This window comes from Gadus morhua, chromosome 22 (genome assembly GCF_902167405.1).
Source record: "Gadus morhua chromosome 22, gadMor3.0, whole genome shotgun sequence".
NCBI lineage: Eukaryota > Metazoa > Chordata > Actinopteri > Gadiformes > Gadidae > Gadus > Gadus morhua.
In genome coordinates this window covers 3935833-3957148 of record NC_044069.1, presented here as the reverse complement: position 1 = coordinate 3957148, position 21316 = coordinate 3935833, and the positions used below count along the sequence as shown (strand labels likewise).

The window sequence follows — 21316 nt, the reverse complement described above, 5'->3', positions numbered from 1 at the left end:
ACTGTAAATTAAGAGAAGTGGTTTATATTTATGTTAATAAAAATAAAAACTCCATTTATTTTTGAAAAGAGAAGAAATACCACCCCAGTTGCCCCAATATGACATATTCATAATATACTGAATAGCCATTTCCTTACCATCAACACAAACACCCCACAATTGTTGGAAAAACCTTGCCTGGGTGCACCCTGTAGTGTGGAGAGTAAAAATGTTTTAGTAGAAGGTAGAATCAGATGGTTTATTTCTGAAATAATAATAATAAAAAATAAAAAACCTGAAGATCATCCACAGTTAGAGTCTTCCAAGGCCCAGGGGCTAAGATCTGAGCCAAGTTTCTGTGAACACAGTATACAGGAAAGTCAATTTAACAGTACAATACTTCTGCTATTCTTAACCCTCCTAAACATGCATAAAAGCTTAGAACACAGTTGTAACAGGATAAGCCAACAGGCTGTAATAAAAAAAAATAGGGTCAGAACAGCCCCACTGATAAGTTGCAACTATGCCTCTGTTTCACGCATCCAATTGGAAATTATGTACAGTATCTACAATTTTAGTTTATGTAAAACAGAGCCACAATTTAAAAATAAAAAATCGATAAGTGGTCTGAACAGAACTACCACTATCCAGAATTGTAAAATTGGCGATCTGAAAACCTGAATGGTATGGTGCGACTTTGATCTCTCCACCCAGTGCCACAGAGGGGATCTAGGAAGAAAATCTCCCTAGCTTGGGGCTTGAGGATCTGTCAATTTTATGTGTTCAGATATAAACAGACACATAAACGTACAACCTTCAAAGCTATGTCATTAAAGTTGTTGGATTTTCAAGTGATTCAGTGATTAATAAAACAAAGCTATGATACATTTCACTTCTTGTGAAGGCCATGATCATAAATTAACTTAAATTAAACCTAGTCTTATGGGCACAAAACAAAAGTGAAGGCAAAACTGAATGTTCTTACACAAAGGTTCCAGTGTCCAGGTAACCAGACCGGAAGAACTATCCACTGCAGACTAGTTGCATTTGCCTAGCAAAGGGAAACAATAGACCCGTGTATAATATGAGTGCATGTCTGATACAAAACACGCAATAACAAAAGGATGAATAATATAAAAAATACCGGCAAATGAAGCATGGGGTTCAACGATAATGGGGGACTCCAAGTAGCGACAACATGACTGCTTGCAGCAAACATACTTGCTACTTTCTGTAACAGACAAAGTTCAACAATCTGTTATAGTAACAATCCATTGTGATTATTTATTCTATTTGGTTTACATATATAAGAAGAGTTTTACAACCTTCTCAATAACTTTCAGACAACTGCTCAGGATCTGGCAAAAAAAAGCATGTACAAATGAATTAAGACACTGTAAATAAATTAACAAACATGGATGAAATAGATAACCTTTAAAAGTTTCAAAACATTGTGTTCTGTATTGTTACCATCCCATTCACTTCTGATCCCAAACCTATGCTCCAAAAATCGGATCGACTGAGGACTAAGTTGTTCACATATGCAATGTGCTCGGTTGGACTTCTGTTTTTATCGATGATGTCCTCTAACTAGGGAAGGAAATACAATATATGTTATTATTAAGTACACTTTACAGATAGGTACAATGTCTTTGTAGTTCAATTCACCTGCTGTGTCTGTATGTCCAGAAGCTCCTGTCCCCAGCATGCTCTGCTCGGCGTTATTTTCTGAAGACTAGTGAAGTCATCCAGCTCACTGTCATCAGTAGCTAGAGGAAAGACCACCCAAAAAGATTTTCATAATTATGACAAAGTCCACATTGGACCAAATATAATTTGAAGGAGCATCTGACTTACACGTTTGTAGCTCCTCACTGTTATTACTGCGGCTTGATGACATGGTGCACAGTACAGGTTGTGGGGGAAGGACTGTTGAATTAAATGTTAAATGTTTTTTAAAGAAACTGAAACATTGAAATTCCAAACATTGTTATATTATATGTATTTTATAGATTACCCATCATTTTGCCATGGCTATCCAATTGCATTTCAGTATTTGCAGGAACAATCTTGCAGAATTCTTCCTTTGTTTTCTGGTTCCTCGCCACATTGTGATGGTGTAAAATATTTCTTTGTAGAAATATATGGTTGGAGGGTGTGGTCATGTTGAGGAAATAATTATTTTTCCTCATTCCTGAAAACAATTGTTCTACACACTGGCTGTTTATTTGACCAACAAGCTCAGGCACGAGTCCGATCTTTCTAAGGACATCACTTGGATCTTGACTGTTGCTCTGGTGGAAGACATCACTAAGAGCATAATGCTCCGATGAGCCAGTTAGTGGGTGGCCATTTTTGTCTTCTGGCACCTTGGGGTTCTTCAACCAAGGCATATGAACTTTAAGCTTGCCCTCTGATGCCTGCTTAATGTTCTCCACAGTTGGCTCCAATAACCTCCCCTGAAATGGTTCAAACGTGTCCAGCTGTCTTCTGTTGGCATGCACTGCTAATCCCCTCGCGTAGTCATAGACTGAAATGTTTGGGAAGTGTTTCCATGACAGCAGCATATCAACATAGTCACGTGGGCTCTCTGCTCTGAGATTGAATTTTACAGAGTACACAACGCCACACGGGCAAGTGATGACAGCCAAGCCACCTACAAGACAACAGAAGTGTTTTGTTAGTAATCTCACAATATTCATCTTTGCGCTCTGAAAAAATGCCTGATTGACTCATTTACACAAACCAAATTATTGTCAGATTAAATTAAACAAGTATTGGATTCACATATTCTTTCACTCACCAGAAGCCCCCCACACCTTCTGAAAGACTTTGTTGTAAGTAACCCTATTGGACATTTTTTGCTGTAATCGGACCACAAGGTCTGTCTTTGAGCCCTTGTTATCCAACCCACAGGCTTTGCAAAGAGCCCTTACTGCCTCTACCTGTTGGGAAAATGCATGTTTTTTATTATTTATTATTGAGAAATTATGTTTTGTGTAACATAAAAGACACATATTTAGTTAAGTTGTTTCACATCAAACTTACCTTCAGGTTTAATACTTCGTCAACCAGGCGCTCTTCAGTTATTAGCTGGTCATCAGCCTCAGTGCTTTCCAGTTTGGGTGTATGTAACTTCTCAAACTCAGTGTTCAGGACATGTGCTGAGCATCTGGTTTGGGGACCGATCCATGGTGCCCAGTGGTGGTAGCTCGGGGCAACAACAAAGGGGTTCTTCTCACCTACTATTGAAATAGTTGCGTAAAGCAATTTGTTTAGAAAATGATATCACATAATCTCAAACAGAGACAAAACATTGTTATTCTTAAAAGCTGGTTTGACTTTGTTCATGACTTACATGGAATTAAACCTCTGCTGAGCATTTCTCTCGTCACAGCATCCCAGAACTGTTCGATGTCCACATGACCATCATAGTTGTCTGGTGGGCTTTCAATGTCACTGACTGGTAAAAAAAGATAGATATGATGTTGGTGTCAACATGAAAAAAATAAATCATGGGAGCATGCTGCTCCAAAAAAAAAATCAAAAAGAAAAAAATCCAATATTTTAACTCCATTATAGTTATAATATTGTTGAGATGACAGTAATTTGGAGAAAGGCGCTATTGTGAAAGCGTTGAGTGAATACATTTTGTGAAACAACATTTTATCAAGCTCACCTGGCATATTAAATACCCCTTTTTTGTGAAGATCCATTACTATAACTGATGGATTGTATCCACAGGATATACATGCATACATGTATTCATGGTCAGTTAAAGCCTCGAAGTGTAAATAGGCCTGCAGAACCCTGTCCTTGTTCGGGAAGGAAATTTTTTCTGTAGCTTCAAAAGTGTCAAGAAGTCTACTGACAGCAGTGTGTGTCTGGAAAAATGGAGAGAAATGCAATTAATCATTTAACAATTCAAACATCTTTATTTTAAGATACTTTTGTTATTGAGTCACATTTTAGGTCAGCCCTGAAACACTACTAGCCTGGCACCGCCCGCCTACGTACTTCCGCTCAATTTTCATTTCCCTTCAGTATCAGTCTGGGCCTGTGGTATATTCGTAGGTTTTCTCCAGACAGATTTTTGCCGGTCCAATCAGCGAACAGAGGGAGTGGCTCAGAAGCCGGCGCATGAAATATGTCACGACCAAACGTTATGCGTTTTGGTTAGCAGATCCAGAGTGGTACTGGCCAGATCCAATAGTTTGAAACTTCAACAGACACCCGCCTTCAAGTGAGTTAACGTTTGTCAATTGAGCGATTCCAGACCTTGTGTACAAATGAAATGAAGTACGATGGTCTGGTATGACCAGGTTAAAACACTACAGCTTGTGACAATAAACAATACTTATTTACAGTTTTAATAGATTGTGTGAATCCTGTCCTTTTGTTGCTGATAAAATAGGCTGTGTCTATAATGGGATATAATATAATGAATATTATATTTTATAATATTCATCATAAAATATAATGAATTATGTGAGGTGACTATGGCAAGATAGTATAAGGTCATAATGAGGACAATATAAACAGAATGCTCTACTTTTCTACTGTATCATAGTTTATGTATTTAAGTTAACACAAAATATACAGAGTAATGTGGTTTCACCTGTATTCCATTCCTTAACGACAGGCACAAGTGCAGGGACAGGATCAGATGGTCGTCAAAATTGTGGACACCATCCTCCCACTCCTGGTACCTGTACACCATGTTGCAGTCCAGGCATACTCTCCTGTAGGTTGATATTCCTTAAAAGAAAATGTAATGCCACAATTGTTGAATAGCTTATGCTTGCCTTCTCAGATCAGTAGAGAATATTATTTTACTATGAATTGAATGTGGCATCATGATTTGATTTGAGGTATGAGAAGCATGAAGTAATGAAATAATTACCTTCAATGACACTATTGGCTGACAGAATCCTCCCTTTAGAGGTTATCAGTACAGGGTCACTGAGCATGCAATCACATTCCGTACATCTGGTTTCTTTTGGAATCAAATGCCTTGGATAGCCATTCAACACATGGGCATCTCTGCTCTGTTGTATGAGAGCCTGTGGTATTTCAGCAGGGAGCTTTTTATTCGCCGCGATGTACTTCAGCATTCTTTCTACCCCTTTGTCCCTTGGTGGATAGTTTCCCTCTTCCCGCTGACTGCCGTCCTGCTCTGAAGTCAGTTGTGGTGGTAGGGTTCCCTCTGAATCGGTGGACTTCAGCCTCCTAAACAAGTGCCTTTTTGTTTGAAAAAGGTGCCATTTACCTATGGCTTTATGTTTGCATGCCTGTTTTGGTTTGGCGCAAGGACAATGCCAACTATTTTTTTTGCTGTCATAAGCTACAATGGTCCTTTGAAGCCTGCTATAATAGGACACCTTGGGCTCGTACACAGAAATGTGATACTTGGCTGGTGGTCCACCAATTGTGAGTTCCAAAGAAAGGGGCACACCTTCAGCATCTGCCTCCTTTTGCCGCTGTATGAGGCTTGCTTTCCGCTCCTCTCCAAACCATTTGTTTTGAACCATCAAAACCAAGGATTCCTCAGATAAAACAGGAACTTTGCTCTCTGACCGTGGGCAGTATGACAGTGACCTTAGATGATGACATTCAAAGGGTAATATCCTGGATCGTACGGCAAATTCTGCATTCAGTTGGCATTGGTTCAACTCACATACAATTTTCTGTGTAGGTCCCCATGTTTTTTTTATCACGTGTATGGGTGTTGCAGGACCATGAAACGACTTTTCAACCGCAAACACACCATTTTTTGGATCGATGCACTGACATGCCAAATGTCTTTCTCTTGAGACAACCTCAAAAGAATCGACGTGCTTCCGGCGTATGTGGGTCTTGTAATTCTTACGGTTTAATTGGAGGTTGCAGTGTGAGCAAGTCACCTTTGCTATTTGTCTCAAAGGAGGGACTTGTCTCACAGCAGGGGCCACTGGGGTAACTGGAGGGGTCGCTGGGGTGACTAGAGGGGCCACTGGTGTGAATGGAGGGGCCACTGGTGTGGATGGAGGGGCCACTGGAGGGGCCACTGGGGGGGCCACTGGGGGGGCCACTGGGGGGGCCACTGGAGGGGCCACTGGAGGGGCCACTGGAGGGGCCACTGGGGGGGCCACTGGGGAGGCCACTGGAGGGGCCACTGGAGGGGCCACTGGTGTGAATGGAGGGGCCACTGGGGGGGCCACTGGAGGGGCCACTGGGGGGGCCACTGGAGGGGCCATTGGAGGGGCCACTGGGGGGGCCACTGGGGGGGCCACTGGAGGGGCCACTGGAGGGGCCACTGGTGTGAATGGAGGGGCCACTGGTGTGAATGGAGGGGCCACTGGAGGGGCCACTGGAGGGGCCGCCACTGGTGTGAATGGAGGGGCCACTGGGGGGGCCACTGGGGGGGCCACTAGAGGGGCCACTGGAGGGGCCACTGGAGGGGCCACTGGTGTGAATGGAGGGGCCACTGGTGTGAATGGAGGGGCCACTGGTGTGAATGGAGGGGCCACTGGTGTGAATGGAGGGGCCACTGGAGGGGCCGCCACTGGTGTGAATGGAGGGGCCACTGGGGGGGCCACTGGGGGGGCCACTGGAGGGGCCACTGGTGTGAATGGAGGGGCCACTGGTGTGAATGGAGGGGCCACTGGAGGGGCCGCCACTGGTGTGAATGGAGGGGCCACTGGGGGGGCCACTGGGGGGGCCACTGGAGGGGCCACTGGGGGGGCCACTGGGGGGGCCACTGGAGGGGCCACTGGAGGGGCCACTGGGGTGACTGGAGGGGCCACATGTCTCTCTGGAGGGGCCTCTGGGGTGTTGTGTGATTCCAGGTGCTTTAAAATCTGTTTTCGGTCTATAATTGTTATTGCACAATAACAACAATGAAAGTGCGTCTTCTTCCTGCAATCTAAACCGCACTTTATGATTGTGAACTCTGAAAGAAGAAATATACAAGATATACAATTAATAATAACTGCTTTCATAATGGACGTATTTTAAATAGTGTATTTAAAATGGTATCAAATATATAATAAGAAGAAGAAGAAGAAGAAGAAGAAGAAGAAATTAAGAAAATATACCTCTGTATTTAATCGAGGCATGGCATGTGATGTGATAGTCGATAACACATTTTGATGCTTTGTATTGGCAGAAGGGGCAGTGATGAAGACCGCTGCAGCTGTCCAGATGTATTTCAGGGCTCTCGCCATCCGCAATTACACTGACGTGTCTCTAAAAGTAAAAGAAAACCAGTATAAACATAAAAGCAGTTTTCTACAAAAAAACATTGCAGCGTTTCGGTTTTCTATTTTTCGGCTGCTTTGTATAAGATGGCGTGTGCATATACACGATGTAATTAGACTAAAATAATATTGATATTCGATTTCTGTGGACTCTTATGAACATTTCAAGACCCAACATGAAGTATCAACTCATTGCTAAGGATATCCACAACGACGATAAAGTAAGTATGCACCAAGGGTGGGGGAGGGTGAGGGGGGCTATTTTGACCTAAGACACTAGGATATATTTGATCTATATTCACTAAACATATTTATTCCACCGAATGGTTGACATTGGTTGACATTCCTGAGATTCTAAGCTTTCCAACGGTGTATGACATGACTATATCACTCAACCTTATGATGCTGAAAATTGACCTAGCATGTTGGGGGGAACATGCTAGGTGTAACTAAAACGTTCCCGCCGGCGGGAATTGACGATTAAATAGTTAACAAGACATAATACACAATTGCATGAATATTACTAAATATATTAAGCATTTTGACAGTCTCACTTACTTGCATGTTTTAGCCATCACTCGCTCGGGCGGGCACACTCTAATTTCTGGTCATTTCTGGTAAATTTCAGCTAACGGGATCAGAAATGCTGTTGATGCTGACCAGTCCTCCTCAATGTGAACTGAGTGCCCGCCCCCTCCATGTGGACTGAGTGCCCGCCCCCTCCATGTGGGCGGAGGGCCGGCCCCCTCCATGTGGGCGGAGGGCCGGCCCCCTCCATGTGGGCGGAGGGCCGGCCCCCTCCATGTGGACTGAGTGCCCGCCCCCTCCATGTGGGCTCCGTCTGCGGGCTGCAGTCAGGGGCTTCTCGATCGACTCGGGGTCCTGCGCTTACAGATGAAGTATAGACACTTGACGTATCGACACAAGCCAATGGACAAAACCCATAAGGGTTGTTTATAAAAGGGGCTCAATCATGGACTGTGGCAACCCGCTCCTCGAATGAGCCGGGTTCAAAGAACAAATGACGCTCATTAGTGAGGGTTAAGCCATCCAAGGCATTTATTGCATAACAGGGTTAACAATCAGACAGGTCGGCTACCCCTAGGATCTCCGTGGACCTCTAAGGTAGGGCTGGGTTGGCCCTTTCTGTCCCGTCACTCGTCGGCCCTTTCCGTCTGCTCCTGAGTGCCTTTTAAAGTCTTTCCCTGGCTGTCCAGCCAGGTGTCTCCCATCCCGCTGATTGGGGTTCGGTTGGTGCTCTCAGTCGCCGGCTGGTGGGTGACGGTGGTATCGGCCATCCCGGACCAACCCTCGGGCTGGTCCGGGCCGAGGTTTAAGTGGCGGGATGCCACAGGACATAAAAAGAAGGCTCAATCCGTTTTGGTTTTGATTTCATTGAACGCAGCCCGTTCTTTCGCACAAACAAAGCCATTGGAAACACGTCTAAAAGCACTGATGAATGCATATGTAACCCAGTTCCTGTTAGGGACTATTATTCTGAAGGAGTAGAACGGAAGTGTCGGCTTGTGGATCGCTGTTTTGACTCTGTGTTGGGAGCGTTGGAAATAAAGTGGATCGCCCCGTTCAGTGAATGGAGTTAACCGATTCTTCTTTTACATATAACCCCAGTATAGGCAACAATCATTTGTACATTCGATTATTATTCATAGATTAGAATAATCAAAAGGAGATCGTTAATACTTGGGAATAACTTGGGAATGAATTAAACGCGCATGCACATTTAAAAGACAGCGTTTACAGGAAGTGCGTCATTATTGCCAGTGTTGGGGGTAACCCGTTAAAAAGTAACGCGTTACAGTAACGATATAACTTTTATGGGTAACGAAGTAAAGTAACGCATTACATTTCAAATATCGGTAACTACACAACTTTACTAGACTATAGTAACGCGCTTTCCTGCGTTACCCAAGCCGTGTTTGCCTGTGTGTAAAGTTATGATCTATAAAGTATTTAACCATGCTGTGTTATAATTTCCAATTTGTGGCACCGAATCACTTAAAAATCTCACGCTGTCAATAGTGTTTGGTTTGGCATGCCATTCCACTTTTCACAAGTCTTATTTTCTGGATGGGGCCTGTTAAAAACACAGTGAGAGTGCTTGGGAAGTCACTTCGTCAGCACAACACAACAAGCGACGGCGTACTTTTGTTCTCCGTTTAAGTCTGCGCGTTTAAATGCAGAGTCGGGTAAATAGCCGGCGGCTCTGCTACCACTTGTTGAAAGGGCAACAGCGCAGCTTAGCGTAGCGGTCGGAGTCAGCCATGCTCCGTGAATAGAGTACTCACGTGTGACGTCACGTCACGTTTCCATAGCAACCGATTTTCGGTTCTACACAAACCAAATTAACAAGGGGAAATCCTATGCCATGCAAACCTTTTATAGGTTTGTGTGGCATTGGATTCTTGCCTCGGCACGTTAGCCTATCATAGTGATCGATTGAACTTAAATCGATCACTATGGACTTTTGGGATGACGGGAATTTTCTGCTTATTTAATTAATTGCATTTCTGTTTCCCTTTAAGTTCATTTGATTTAATTTTAAGGGATAAAGTGACCTCTATTTTTATATTTTTATTGACCATGAATCTAATAACAAGCTAGTTTTGTTCTCATGTTTCCCAAAGGCTGTGTTTTGAAACTTGTTGCTACTGATTGACCACCACAGCCTCCTTTATCCTGTTGGTTGTGGATTTATTGTTGTTTCCTATGGTTTTATATGTCATTTTGTATACATGTATACAATAAACACAAGGTGATGATAGAGCTATTATGTTTGTCAATTCATCTACACAATAAATTAAGAAACGTAAAGTAATAAGTAGTGAAGTTACTTTTAAAATGCAGTAACTCGTAAAGTAATCTCATTACAATTTACAGAGGTAACTAGTAATAAGTAACAAATTACTTTTTTTAAGTAACTACCCCAACACTGATTATTGCGCATCCAGGACCCCCAGTCGATCTGGCAGCCGAGTCAATCCGACACCCACACCGTATTCCAGCACGGAACAGCCCCTTGGCCACGGCACACTTGGAGGGGTGTGCCGTGGCCTAAGTACAGATGCTAATGAGATGACACGCGCGGATACGCACCGTGAACTGGATGACGTAGTCCTTGCACAACCCTTCTTTCTTTATAGGTCCATGCCCTTCTTCCCCACAACAACCATTTTAAACAATGGCGGCAAGCGGTTCACGAGTGGGTTTACGTTGGTGCGGTAGTGGAGTCGAGTCTTTACTTGAAATTTGGGCCGACGACAATATACACGTTGTTGCTCTCCATTGTTGTTATGGTGGCGAGGACGCTTGGTGATGACGTATTTATCGTATTACGATGTAATGACGTATGCAGGGACTTTGGCTGGATTGAGACTCTAAAATATTAGTTTGAGCGGCTAATTTTTTGGACAACCCTTAACCCTAAAAAAATGTTTTATACAAAATAGTCCTCGTTTAGTATAAAAAGTTAAAGAATGGAAACGCTTTTTCAAAATGTAAAATCTGGGCCACCTTGAATCATTTGGGGAATTTAAAAGTGCCACTTGCCCGATTCTTAAGTTTCCCAAGATATACCCTGGGCTAGGCTCTGCCCCCCGTGGAAATCGACAAGATATACTATTTTGTATAGGCAAACGTCCCACCAATATTTATACCACTTGCTTACTCTCTATATGTCATTCATGGTTTTATATTTATAATTTTTATTTTATTTTATATTTAATTCTTCATAATTCAGGCGTTACAGAACTTTCATGGTCATAAATAAAAAATACGAACTGCAGTTTAATTTCTTTGTTTGTTCTTGAATTGACGTAGAATGGAGCAAAGGCTCATGGGATTGGGAAATGCGTTTATCCAATAAACAGATGGTCAAGTCTATTTTCGGAAATGTAGGGGGATATATTAGTGGCCCCACGTCGAATGGTATGACCCAAGATACGTCAGACAGAGAAAGCGCGCAAATTCGACGGTACCACCTTGTCATTTGTTTACCCAGGTGTCATGGCAACACCATTGCTACCTCTCATTGGCTGAATCTTTGAGAACGTTGTAGACTCAATCGATATAAGGTGGCGGGGAGACGAAGCTCTTTTTGTTTGTATATTTTATTTACGTGACCATATTTTTGTTTTATGTTAAAAAAAAAAGAATCAAAGAACCAGTTCTTCTTGTTTTGGGGAACAAGTTCTTGTCGTTCACGATCGGGATTCGTTCGTTGTGAACGAATCGGTCGCGACCGACCCATCCCCAAACGCGCATCAGTGGGCTCCGACTCCGGCTCTGAACTCTCTCTGACCTTTTCAAACGCAACTTAGTATCAGGTGCGTGGTTTTCAGCGAATCAACGATCAGAGAATACTGCCGTGATCACGTTGTAGGTAGGCAGATGTTACAGCTGTTAGTCTGCTCCCGCAGAAAATGAACGGGAGGATTTTTTATTTTGGCGTGACATTTCTTGCGTGTGCGTGACAGTGTGAGAGGGGCGTGACTGTTGGCAACCCTGCGTATGTATGAAGGAGCAATCGTGCCCAGGCCACGGCCTTTGGGAGCAGTGTGACAACGGGCCAGCGGGGGGAGGGGGGGATTCGTGCTGAATCTTACTGCAGCACGGGACAGGCAAACGGCCCTAGTGTGAGTAGCCCCTTAAGTTCCTTCAAGTACTTATGACTGGACATTGTTATGTCACCGGTGAGGTTATTACAGTATTTATAAAGCACATGTTTTAACGCGCACCCTGTCTTAATGCTCAAAATGTGGTTATGTTTTTGTTATGCCCACCGTTTTTTAATGACTTTGAATAACTTATGGTGTGTTCCAGATTCCTCGGACACCAGCCTTCCGAATCTACATGTTGTTACGATTTCGTCTATCTATGAACTTACGTTTTGATACTATTTTGTGTGATGCATATATTGCCTGCCTTCTACTCTCCTTCTGGGTCATCTAAGTGTAAACCTTTGAGTTTCGTGTGATGCATTTATTGCCTGCCTGTTCCTCTCCTTTCGTGTGATGTAATCTATTGACAGGTTCTGTTCCCGTGCAATCCTTTGATGTGTGGGCCTGTTCCTCGACTCCCTGGGGAACGTCAATAAAGCAAAGGGTTACATGGCCGCAACCCTTTTTTCTTTTTTGCCTCCAGGTCTGGTGGTATCCATATATAATAAATATATAAATATTATGGGTGTCCACAATAATCGATTCGGCGATGCATCGCAATGTGGGGCATGCACGATTCAGCATCGATGCGGCAACGTGCCATAATCGCTTACGTCGCTGTTTATTTTCGGGCCTCGAGTGGACAATAGAGTTGTGAAGTACATGCTAAGCGGCGGCGCTAGCTAGCAACAACAACAACAACACTAGCCTGATTTCCACCGGGGACGTAAGCGCCGCGGAACGGCTGCTGATCGCTGCCACTCTAATCAATGAAACCATTTACAGCGGCTCAGCAGCGTCCCAGAAGGGACGTTACCATTCCGTAGCATTTCTATTTTTTACGCGAGCCATTGCTGAACCGTTTCAATTTCAACAGAGCAGATCGAGCCGGGGCAGGAAGTGAAAAAGTAAAAGCCATAGAGCATTCGGTCAATCTTCAAAATAAAACTCAGCTCATGTAGCCTATCACAACTTCACATCAACATAACGTCATGACCGGTGGCACCAGGTCAGCAGTCAATCAATCAAAGGGTCTCAGAGGCAAAATGGACGACGAGAGACTGATTGTCGAAGTGGAATAATTTCTGAAATATATCATCCTGACAAAGGACAATGTCAGCAACGAATGACGTTCGTAAGAGATTCGTAGCAAAGAACGTTTCGGGAAACACGCGAGATGTAAAGGTAGAACTTAAAGTCGAGGTTACGAATGACGTAGCGTTAGGAAGGCTTCAAGAAGGTTTCGGGAAAACCGGGCCAAGAGCTGTTGACCCGTCGGAGACAGCAAACACCAATCTGAATGACGTGTGAAAGCTTATGTGGACATGATTACAAGTGCACTGGCCATCGCACATTTTAAAATGGAGCTCATAAAAACTGAGGCTAACAAAGATGACACTCTAAAAACACTGAGCAAAGCCATCATAGATGCATGGTCCAACACTAGACAAGACTGCTCACCTGTCATCAAAGAGTACTGGAACTGCAGAGCGGAGCTGTCAGTGGTGGACGAAATCATCTACAAGGGAAGAAAAATAGTAATCTCAAAGAGCCTACGAAAAGAGATGCTCCAGAAGGTCAATGCAGGACATCTTGGCATTGAAAAATGCAGGAAAAGAGCACGTGAGGTGATGTACTGGCCACGGATCAACCAGGATGTGACAAATGAGGTGCATGTGTAACTGCACAACATATCTGAAATACCAAGCAAGCAATCCTGCCGAGCCACTTATGCCACACCCTGTGCCAGACCAACCATACCAGTTAGTGGGCACTGACATATTTGCGTCAGAGGGAAAGCATGCAGGAAAACCTGCTGAAAAAAGAGGAGGGGAACAGAGTGAAGGTGTTCAAGGAGCAACAAAAAGCTAAGCAGAAGTTTTATAATGACAAAGGAACCTAACTGAACTGCATGCTGGAGACCAAGTGAGGTTTTAAGACAAGACAAACACATGGGCACAGAAAGCAACAGTTCTGAGTGAAGTCCATCCAAGGTCTTACACCATTCAGACAGAGGACGGTGCTGTTCGGAGATGAAATCGTCAACATCTGCTCAAGGGAACAGCCCCAGCAGCACAACAGAGGACTGATGCTAGAAAAAGCCTTAACACCCAATTGAGGATCAGTCATCTAAGACAGCGGTCCCCAACCCCCGGTCCGTGGACCGGTACCGGTCCGTGGGTCATTTGGTACCGGTCCGCAGAGAAAGATTATTTATTTATTTTAATTATTATTATTATTATTTATTTATTTTATTCACTTCGCAATACTGTCACTCTTTTACATGCCATAAGTCTATATGCAGTTGTTAGATTGCATATAACATGTTTGCATTTTTGGCAACCTCTGCGCAACATAACCCAACATTTTTGTGCATTGTAAAACCGTATGGCAGCTGGTATACAGGACTTCCTGTACCGCTCCGTTTTGCATATTGGTGCAATTAGTCTCTGACTGAAGGTGCTGTTCTTGATCACCTTCAGGGCGTGGAGTGGGTGAGTGGGGTTAGTCATTATTGAGGCCAGTTTGTTGAGGATTCTGGCCTCTGCCACCTGCTGGACCTTTAGCTGCTCAGCCCCGACCACTGAGCTGGCCTTCCTGATCAGCTTGTCCAGTCCGTTTTTGTCCGCTTTGCGGGCGCCTTCTCCCCAACATGCCACAGCGAAAAACAGAGCACTGGCCACCACTGAGTGGTAGACAAGTGCAGAGTAGGGGATGGCAGATGTTAAATGACCGTAGTCTTCTCATGAAAAAGAGTCAACTTTATCCCTTCTTGTACACCGCTTCCATATGAGTTCCATGACTTTTCCAGTCCAGCTCACTGTCGAGCTGCACACCAAGGTACCTGTGGTTGGCGACCATCTCCCCCACAGTGCCCCCGATGCTGATTGGTGTTGGTTGAGTCCTCCTCCTCCCCCTCCTGTGATCCACAACTATCTCCTTTGTCTTTGTGGTGTTGAGATGGAGATTATTGTGTGTACTCCACTCCACAAAGTTGTCTATGGTGTCTCTGTACTCCTCCTCATTTCCCCCTTTAATGAGGCCAACAAGAGCTGTGTCATCTGAATATTTTTGCAAGAAGCAGCTGTTAGTGTTGTGTTTGTAATCCGCTGTGTACAGGAATGGTGAACAGGAATGGAGCCAGCACAGTTCCTTGTGGAGCCCCTGTGCTGCTGAGGATGGTGCATGAAATATTGTTCTGTAGGCGCACATACTGTGGTCTGAGATAAAGGTAGTCCAAACACCACAGTACCAGTAATGGATCCACCTTCATCATCTCCATCTTCTCCCCTAGCAGACGTGGCTGGATGGTATTAAAGGCAGATGAGAAGTCAAAGAATGTTATCCTTACAGATGTATGATGTATGCCCTCTGCACCATGTAAATGAGGGCATCATCGACACTGATGTTGGCTGATATGCAAACTGTAAAGGGTCCATTTGAGTAGATACACTAGTGCAGAGTGAGGAGAGGACAAGTCTCTCAAATGTCTTCATGATATGTGAAGTGAGCGCTACTGGTCTGTCGTCATTGTGGTGCGTGGGATGGGTCTTCTTTGGGACAGGTACCAGGCAAGATGTTTTCCACAGCCTTGGGACCTTCTGTAGGCGCAAGCTCAGGTTGAACAGGTGTGTAAGAATACCACACAACTCTGAAGAGCAAGTCTTCAGTAGCCTTGGGCTGATGTCCTCGGGCCCCACTGCTTTCCCTGGCTTCAGCCTGTACAGCCTCATCTTAACCTGGGCAGTATGGAGAGTCATAGGTGGGGTTGCTGGTGGAGTAGGAGGTTAGCCCTGCCCTTCTGCTTCATGCCCTTGATCTTTCGCATTCCAGCCCATACCTGCTTCACTCCATCCTGCTGCAACTGTTGTTCCAGTTTGGGCCGATATACTTCTTTCCCCTCCTTAATCCTCACCTTAAGTTCCTTTTGAAGTTCTTTGATTTTATTCCTGTTGCCCTCCCTGAAAGCCTTTTTCTTCTCATTTAGTAAGGCCTTCTGTCTGCTGGTTATCCATGGTTTGTTGTTAGGGAAGCAACAAATTACCCTGGATGGCATGATGTCATCATAACAGAAATTGATGTAATGGGTAATGCATTCTGTTAGGCCGTCGATGTCTTCCCCATAGTCCTCACAGAACACATCCCAATCTGTTGTCTCAAAACAGCACCTCAGGGCTTCATCAGCCTCAGGATGCCAGGCTCTTGATTTTCTGGTGGTGACAGGCAGCCTCTTTACAGCTGTTGTGTAGGAGGGAGAGAGATGTAGCATGTCGTGGTCTGATCGACCAAGAGGGGACAGTGCTGTACATTTGTATGCATTTTTCACATTTGCATACAAGAGATCCAGTGTTTTAACACCTCTAGTTGCACAGTCAATAAACTGTTTAAAAGTGGGCAAAGTCTTAGAGAGACAGACATGGTTGAAATCTCCAGACACAACAATGAACGCCTCTGGGAACTTCGACCGAAGTCTCGCGATAGCGGTGTGAAGCTCGTCACACGCGACTTCCGCCTTGGAAAATGGGGGAATGTAAACAACAATGGCTATCACCACAGTGAACTCTCTGGGTATGTAGTATGGCCTTAAACTAACCGCTTAAAGTTCAATGTCCTTGCTGCATACCTGTTCTTTGACAGTGGCATGATTAGGGTTACACCATTTGTTGTTGACGAGCAGTAATAGCCCCCCTCCTTTCTGCTTACCGCTCGCTCCGGTGTCCCTGTCCGCTCGTATTGTCCTGAAGCCGGTGAAACTGATCAGGGAGTCAGCCGTGTTTTCCCTCAGCCACCTCTCTGTCAGGCATACGATGCTGCTCTCCCGGTACAATTTCTGGTACCTGACCAGGCTTTCCAATTCTTCGCATTTGTTCGTTAGGCAGCAAACATTTCCCATTGTGATAGATGGTAGGGCTGGTTTAAAAGTCTCTCTCCATGTTCTCGCCAACCTCCTATTGTTTCACTTCATCCCTGCACGGGATCCCCGATGTCTCCTCTGTACGAGTTCCTTCGGTATGTCATGTCGAATCCCGAATATTGAGCCATGTACCAGGCTTATCAGTTCCCAACGGGTGTATACCACGGCAGTTTGCTCCGTCCGTCTGGCCGATATTAGGCACATATTTCCACTCCCGTTACAGATAGTATGGTTAAATCTTGGTTAAGAACTTAACAACACGCAAAAAGTTGTAGCTAACACACTTATAGGAAGTCTAAAAAAATACCAAATCAATACTAAATCAACATTGAACTCCTTAGCGACACTGCAAGCCTCATGCAGCCGCTCTTTAAACCTGCTCACATAGGACAACACATAAGCTGCTCCTTTAACACCCTCAACGGGCCTCATACTGCATGGCCAAACACCAGTTCAGCTGGGCTAAAACTCAGTGACTCTTGAACTGTTTCTCGGACTGCGAATAGAGCTAGGGGAACACCTTCATCCCAGTCTCTAACACTCTCCAGACAGTACTTGCGCAAAACAGACTTGAAGGTCGGATGCCACCTTTCAAGGGCACCCTGCGACTCAGGGTGATAAGCACTTGAGGTTCTGTGAGAGATGGACAATGATTTTAACACCTGTTCGAATATACCTGAAAGGAAGTTAGTACCTTGATCAGTTTGTACTTAGTTTGTATCTTAGGCAGTCCAAACGTAGAGTAAAACTTGATAAGGGCTTTGACTACAGACTGAGATGTTATCTTCCTAAGAGGAATAGCCTCAGGGTACCGTGTAGCTAAACACATTATCGTCAACAGGAACTGGTTACCAGACTTTGTTTTCGGCAGGGGACCAACACAATCTACCAGCACGTGCTCAAACGGCTCCCCCATAGCCGGAATCGGGTGAAGTGGGGCAGGTTTAATAACCTGATTAGGCTTCCCTGTAACTTGACATACATGACAGGTGCGACAAAACCTGGTTACATCTCTTTTTAACCCGGGCCAGAAGAATTGCTTCAAAACTCAGTCATAGGTTTTTGTGATCCCTAAATGTCCAGACCAGAGATGATCGTAAGCCAGAGATATAACCGACTGTCGATATGATGTAGGCACGACAACCTGAACCACATAACTCCATTCATTCTCGAAAAAAAAACCTCAAAAACTGGCACCAGCAATGTCATTCCCCAACAGAAAAGTGACACCTCTCACTGGTAATGATTGGCGCACGCCCACTTTGAACACTCGCTGTGCTAAACGGCAGTTTATAAGTGTATCTGATGGAGAGGCACAGACACAAAACCCATCTCAATGCCTTGCACCAACACACTAGAGCCAAGTGATGACTCATCAGAGAAAGCAAGGTAACACGTCTGACAATATAAAAGACTGCCGCCCCCGTATCTCTCAGTATGCGCACTGGACACTTGTCCAACTCACTGCCACTGAGAGAAACCAGACCATTCAACATGAATGGTTCATAACTGGGGTCTAGTTTATCACATTTATCATTTATCACACTTGTCCGGAACCATTGACGTTGGAGCTATCAATGTCTGGACCAAACCAACCTCTTTTGGTTGCTTATTTGGCTGTGACTGCTTGCGTTTTTACTGCCGTCAAGCGATTAAAATATTTAATCACGATTAATCACATTAATGTCATAGTTAACTCACAATTAATCGCGATTAATCGCAATTCTTTTTTCTATGCTATGTATCCCTTGATTTCTTTGTCCCATTAATTTTTCTCATTTCAATGCTCTTATCAACATGGAGGAGTGCATCAGCTTGCCTTGTGCAAATGTTTTTTTATTGATAACAACATTGGCATATACTGATCAAAACAGGCCGATAAAAAAAAAAAGCCTCTAGTGCAATTAAAGTATGAGCATACAAACATACTGCCTTGAACATAGCAGTCAGGCTACTGCTTCTTTGTTTTGAGCCAAATAAAAATAAATAAAAATAATAATTCTTTTTTAAATAAATAAATAAATTGCGTTAATCGCGCGTTAAAAATATTAACGCCGTTAAAATTGGTCTGCGTTAGCGCCGTTAATAACGCGTTTAACTGACAGCACTAGTTTTAACATAAAACAGTCATTCTTAATGTACCCCATCTGATGACAATAGTAACCCTCCCGTTCCTCATTGTAGTGTCGAGCTAACGGGCGGGGCGGACTAGCCTGCGTTTTAGGTGGAGTCTGAACAAAGGGAAGAAACAATTCGACTATCATTTCGGGGAGTACCAAACGTTTGCTTACGGGTTAATACAAACTCGTCAGCGAGCACCGCAGCCTGTGCTAACGTCGCAACTTTTTGCTCATCGAGATACGTTACTAAGCGGTCAGACAGGCTATTCTTGAACTCTTCGAGTAACATCAACTCAGACAGAATTAAAATCCAACACGTTACTCGCTTTACACCAACGCTTTAACAAAGTCTCTTTCTCACGGGTGAACTCCACAAAAGTTTTGCAAGTCAACTTTTTGTGAGCTCTAAACTTCTGCCTATAGGCCTCTGGCACTAGCTCGTAGGCTCGAAGCACAGCTGTCTTGATAGCCTCATAAGACAAGCTGTCTTAGAGAGAGGATACAATATCCTGGGCTTTCCCAGTCAACTTACATTGGAGCAATATAGCCCAGACCTCTGTAGGCCATTCCAGAGAGGTAGCTACTCGCTCAAAAGCCCTGAAAGAAGAGTCTACCTCCACCTCACGAAACTGAGGTACTAGAGCTACATTCCTGCTCACCTCAAAACTCAGGCATGGAAGAAGGTTGAGCAGGACTCACAGCTTTAGCAGCAGCCTCTAGTTCTAGTTGCTTTATTTTAACCTCATTCACCATCCGGCGGTTGGAGAGCTCAGCCTCCATTTCCAGCTCCATTCTCCGAACAGCCAAACGATGACTGTATTCAGCATCTCTCTCCTTCTCCTGTGCCTTGAACTGCAACCGTGCTAGACGTAGCCTAAGGCGAGCATCCTCACTTCTGCCAGGGGAGAGTGGAGTAAATTTGGGCACTGTACGAGGAGGCCTAAACTCTATCTCGGAGGCCCCTACTATAACTGACTGACCCCCTACAACCTCCACTTGGTCTTTCCCTGGGTAAGAATGAGGGGAAGGGGAAGAAACAACAGATGCACCGTCACCCGTAATGAGCACATTCTTGTCCACTAACATACGCACAACAGCTTCTTTCAGCTCAGCCTTCACCATGCTTTTGGAAAAGCCAACACAAAAATGTGCCGCAATGGCAAACAGATCGTCTTTCCTGCAATGCTCAAGACGCTCAACCGAAGGATCGCCAAGAAACTCCTCAATAGCAAAAGCAGCCATATTTACAGAGGTAAAGAAATGACACAACCAACCTAACTAAATTAACACAACTAGCCGCCTATTTGACGTGCACACTGCACACCAACACTCATCAGTCTGTTGCTTAAATGGATCAAATATCCCGGACGAGCCCCCATTTATGTTCCGCCCCCTGGTGGTGACTCATTAGAGGGGCGCAACATAAGGCAACAGACGTAGGGTGAGGGTGCAGTGGCACAAAACCGCGAAACCAGGTATAAAAGAATATTTATTTACACAAAAAAACAAGCAACCCAGGGGTCAAGGAGGACTAACAGTGGCACCAAAGGAAACAAAAGGAAATAATAACCCACCCCCTCCCTTGACAGGTGCTAAGCACCCATAAATAAAGTTGGTGGTGCACACTCTAATCTAGGGTTGTAACAGGTAAACCTACGTGATGCAAGATGTAGACCCCAGGGTATCCTGTCCTCACTTGCTCCCCAAAAACAGCCACGCCAAACTGAACACAAAGGGGACTAAGGCCCCGTTTACATGAAGGGAAAACGCAGATATTTCCACACGGTTTGGCCTCTCACTTACACGAAAAAGCTGTTTTTATCACAGGAAACGATCTATTCTAAAAACTCCGGCCAAAGTGGAGATTTCTGAAACCGCCGGTTGTGTTGTCGTGTCAACGGGGAGAAACAGGGTTTTAGGTTCTGAAGCGTCACATTATGCGCCAGGAAATGCGTAACGTCATATGAGCGCCCTATGTTTGCAGTTTGTTTGTTACAGGAAGACGCTCGTGTTATTCGTTGTTGTTGATTCTGAGGATTCTGATTGGCTTGCCTGGCTTTATCCTTCTCCCTACACTGCCGCCCATAGGTTTGACATAGTTATAATGGCGCTCGACGGCGTATTTATGTGTTTTGATGTAAACGACAACTTTTTGGAAGACGATGTTGTGTGCACAATGTTATTTTTGAAACGGCGGGGGGGAAATATTAGTTTCTATAAATACCCTGCTACGTATAAACGTGGCCTATATATCAGGTGAGGGGAAGCTTGATTGTCGATCAGGAACAGGTGGGGTGGTGACTGAAATCAGGGGTAGATCTGCGAAAAGTAACAGGAGGGAGACAAAAACCCCAGACGTAACAAACATAATTTAAATCTTATAAGATG

General features: G+C 44.3%; 2 protein-coding genes across 2 annotated transcripts; both read right to left on the bottom strand.

Moving 5' to 3' along the window:
- Positions 1-1422: 1422 nt before the first annotated feature.
- Positions 1423-2722, bottom strand: LOC115536039 (HMG domain-containing protein 3). Its single transcript, XM_030347695.1, has 4 exons — positions 1997-2722; positions 1837-1908; positions 1648-1748; positions 1423-1569 (listed from the first exon to the last, which is right to left on the bottom strand). Exons 1-4 carry the CDS (start codon positions 2679-2681, stop codon positions 1423-1425), a joined length of 1005 nt encoding a protein of 334 aa, XP_030203555.1. The 5' UTR covers positions 2682-2722.
- A 2092-nt stretch (positions 2723-4814) lies between these two features.
- LOC115536038 (uncharacterized) lies at positions 4815-14755 on the bottom strand. Its single transcript, XM_030347694.1, has 3 exons — positions 14716-14755; positions 14349-14534; positions 4815-5938 (listed from the first exon to the last, which is right to left on the bottom strand). Exons 1-3 carry the CDS (start codon positions 14753-14755, stop codon positions 4815-4817), a joined length of 1350 nt encoding a protein of 449 aa, XP_030203554.1.
- Between the last annotated feature and the right edge of the window lie 6561 nt (positions 14756-21316).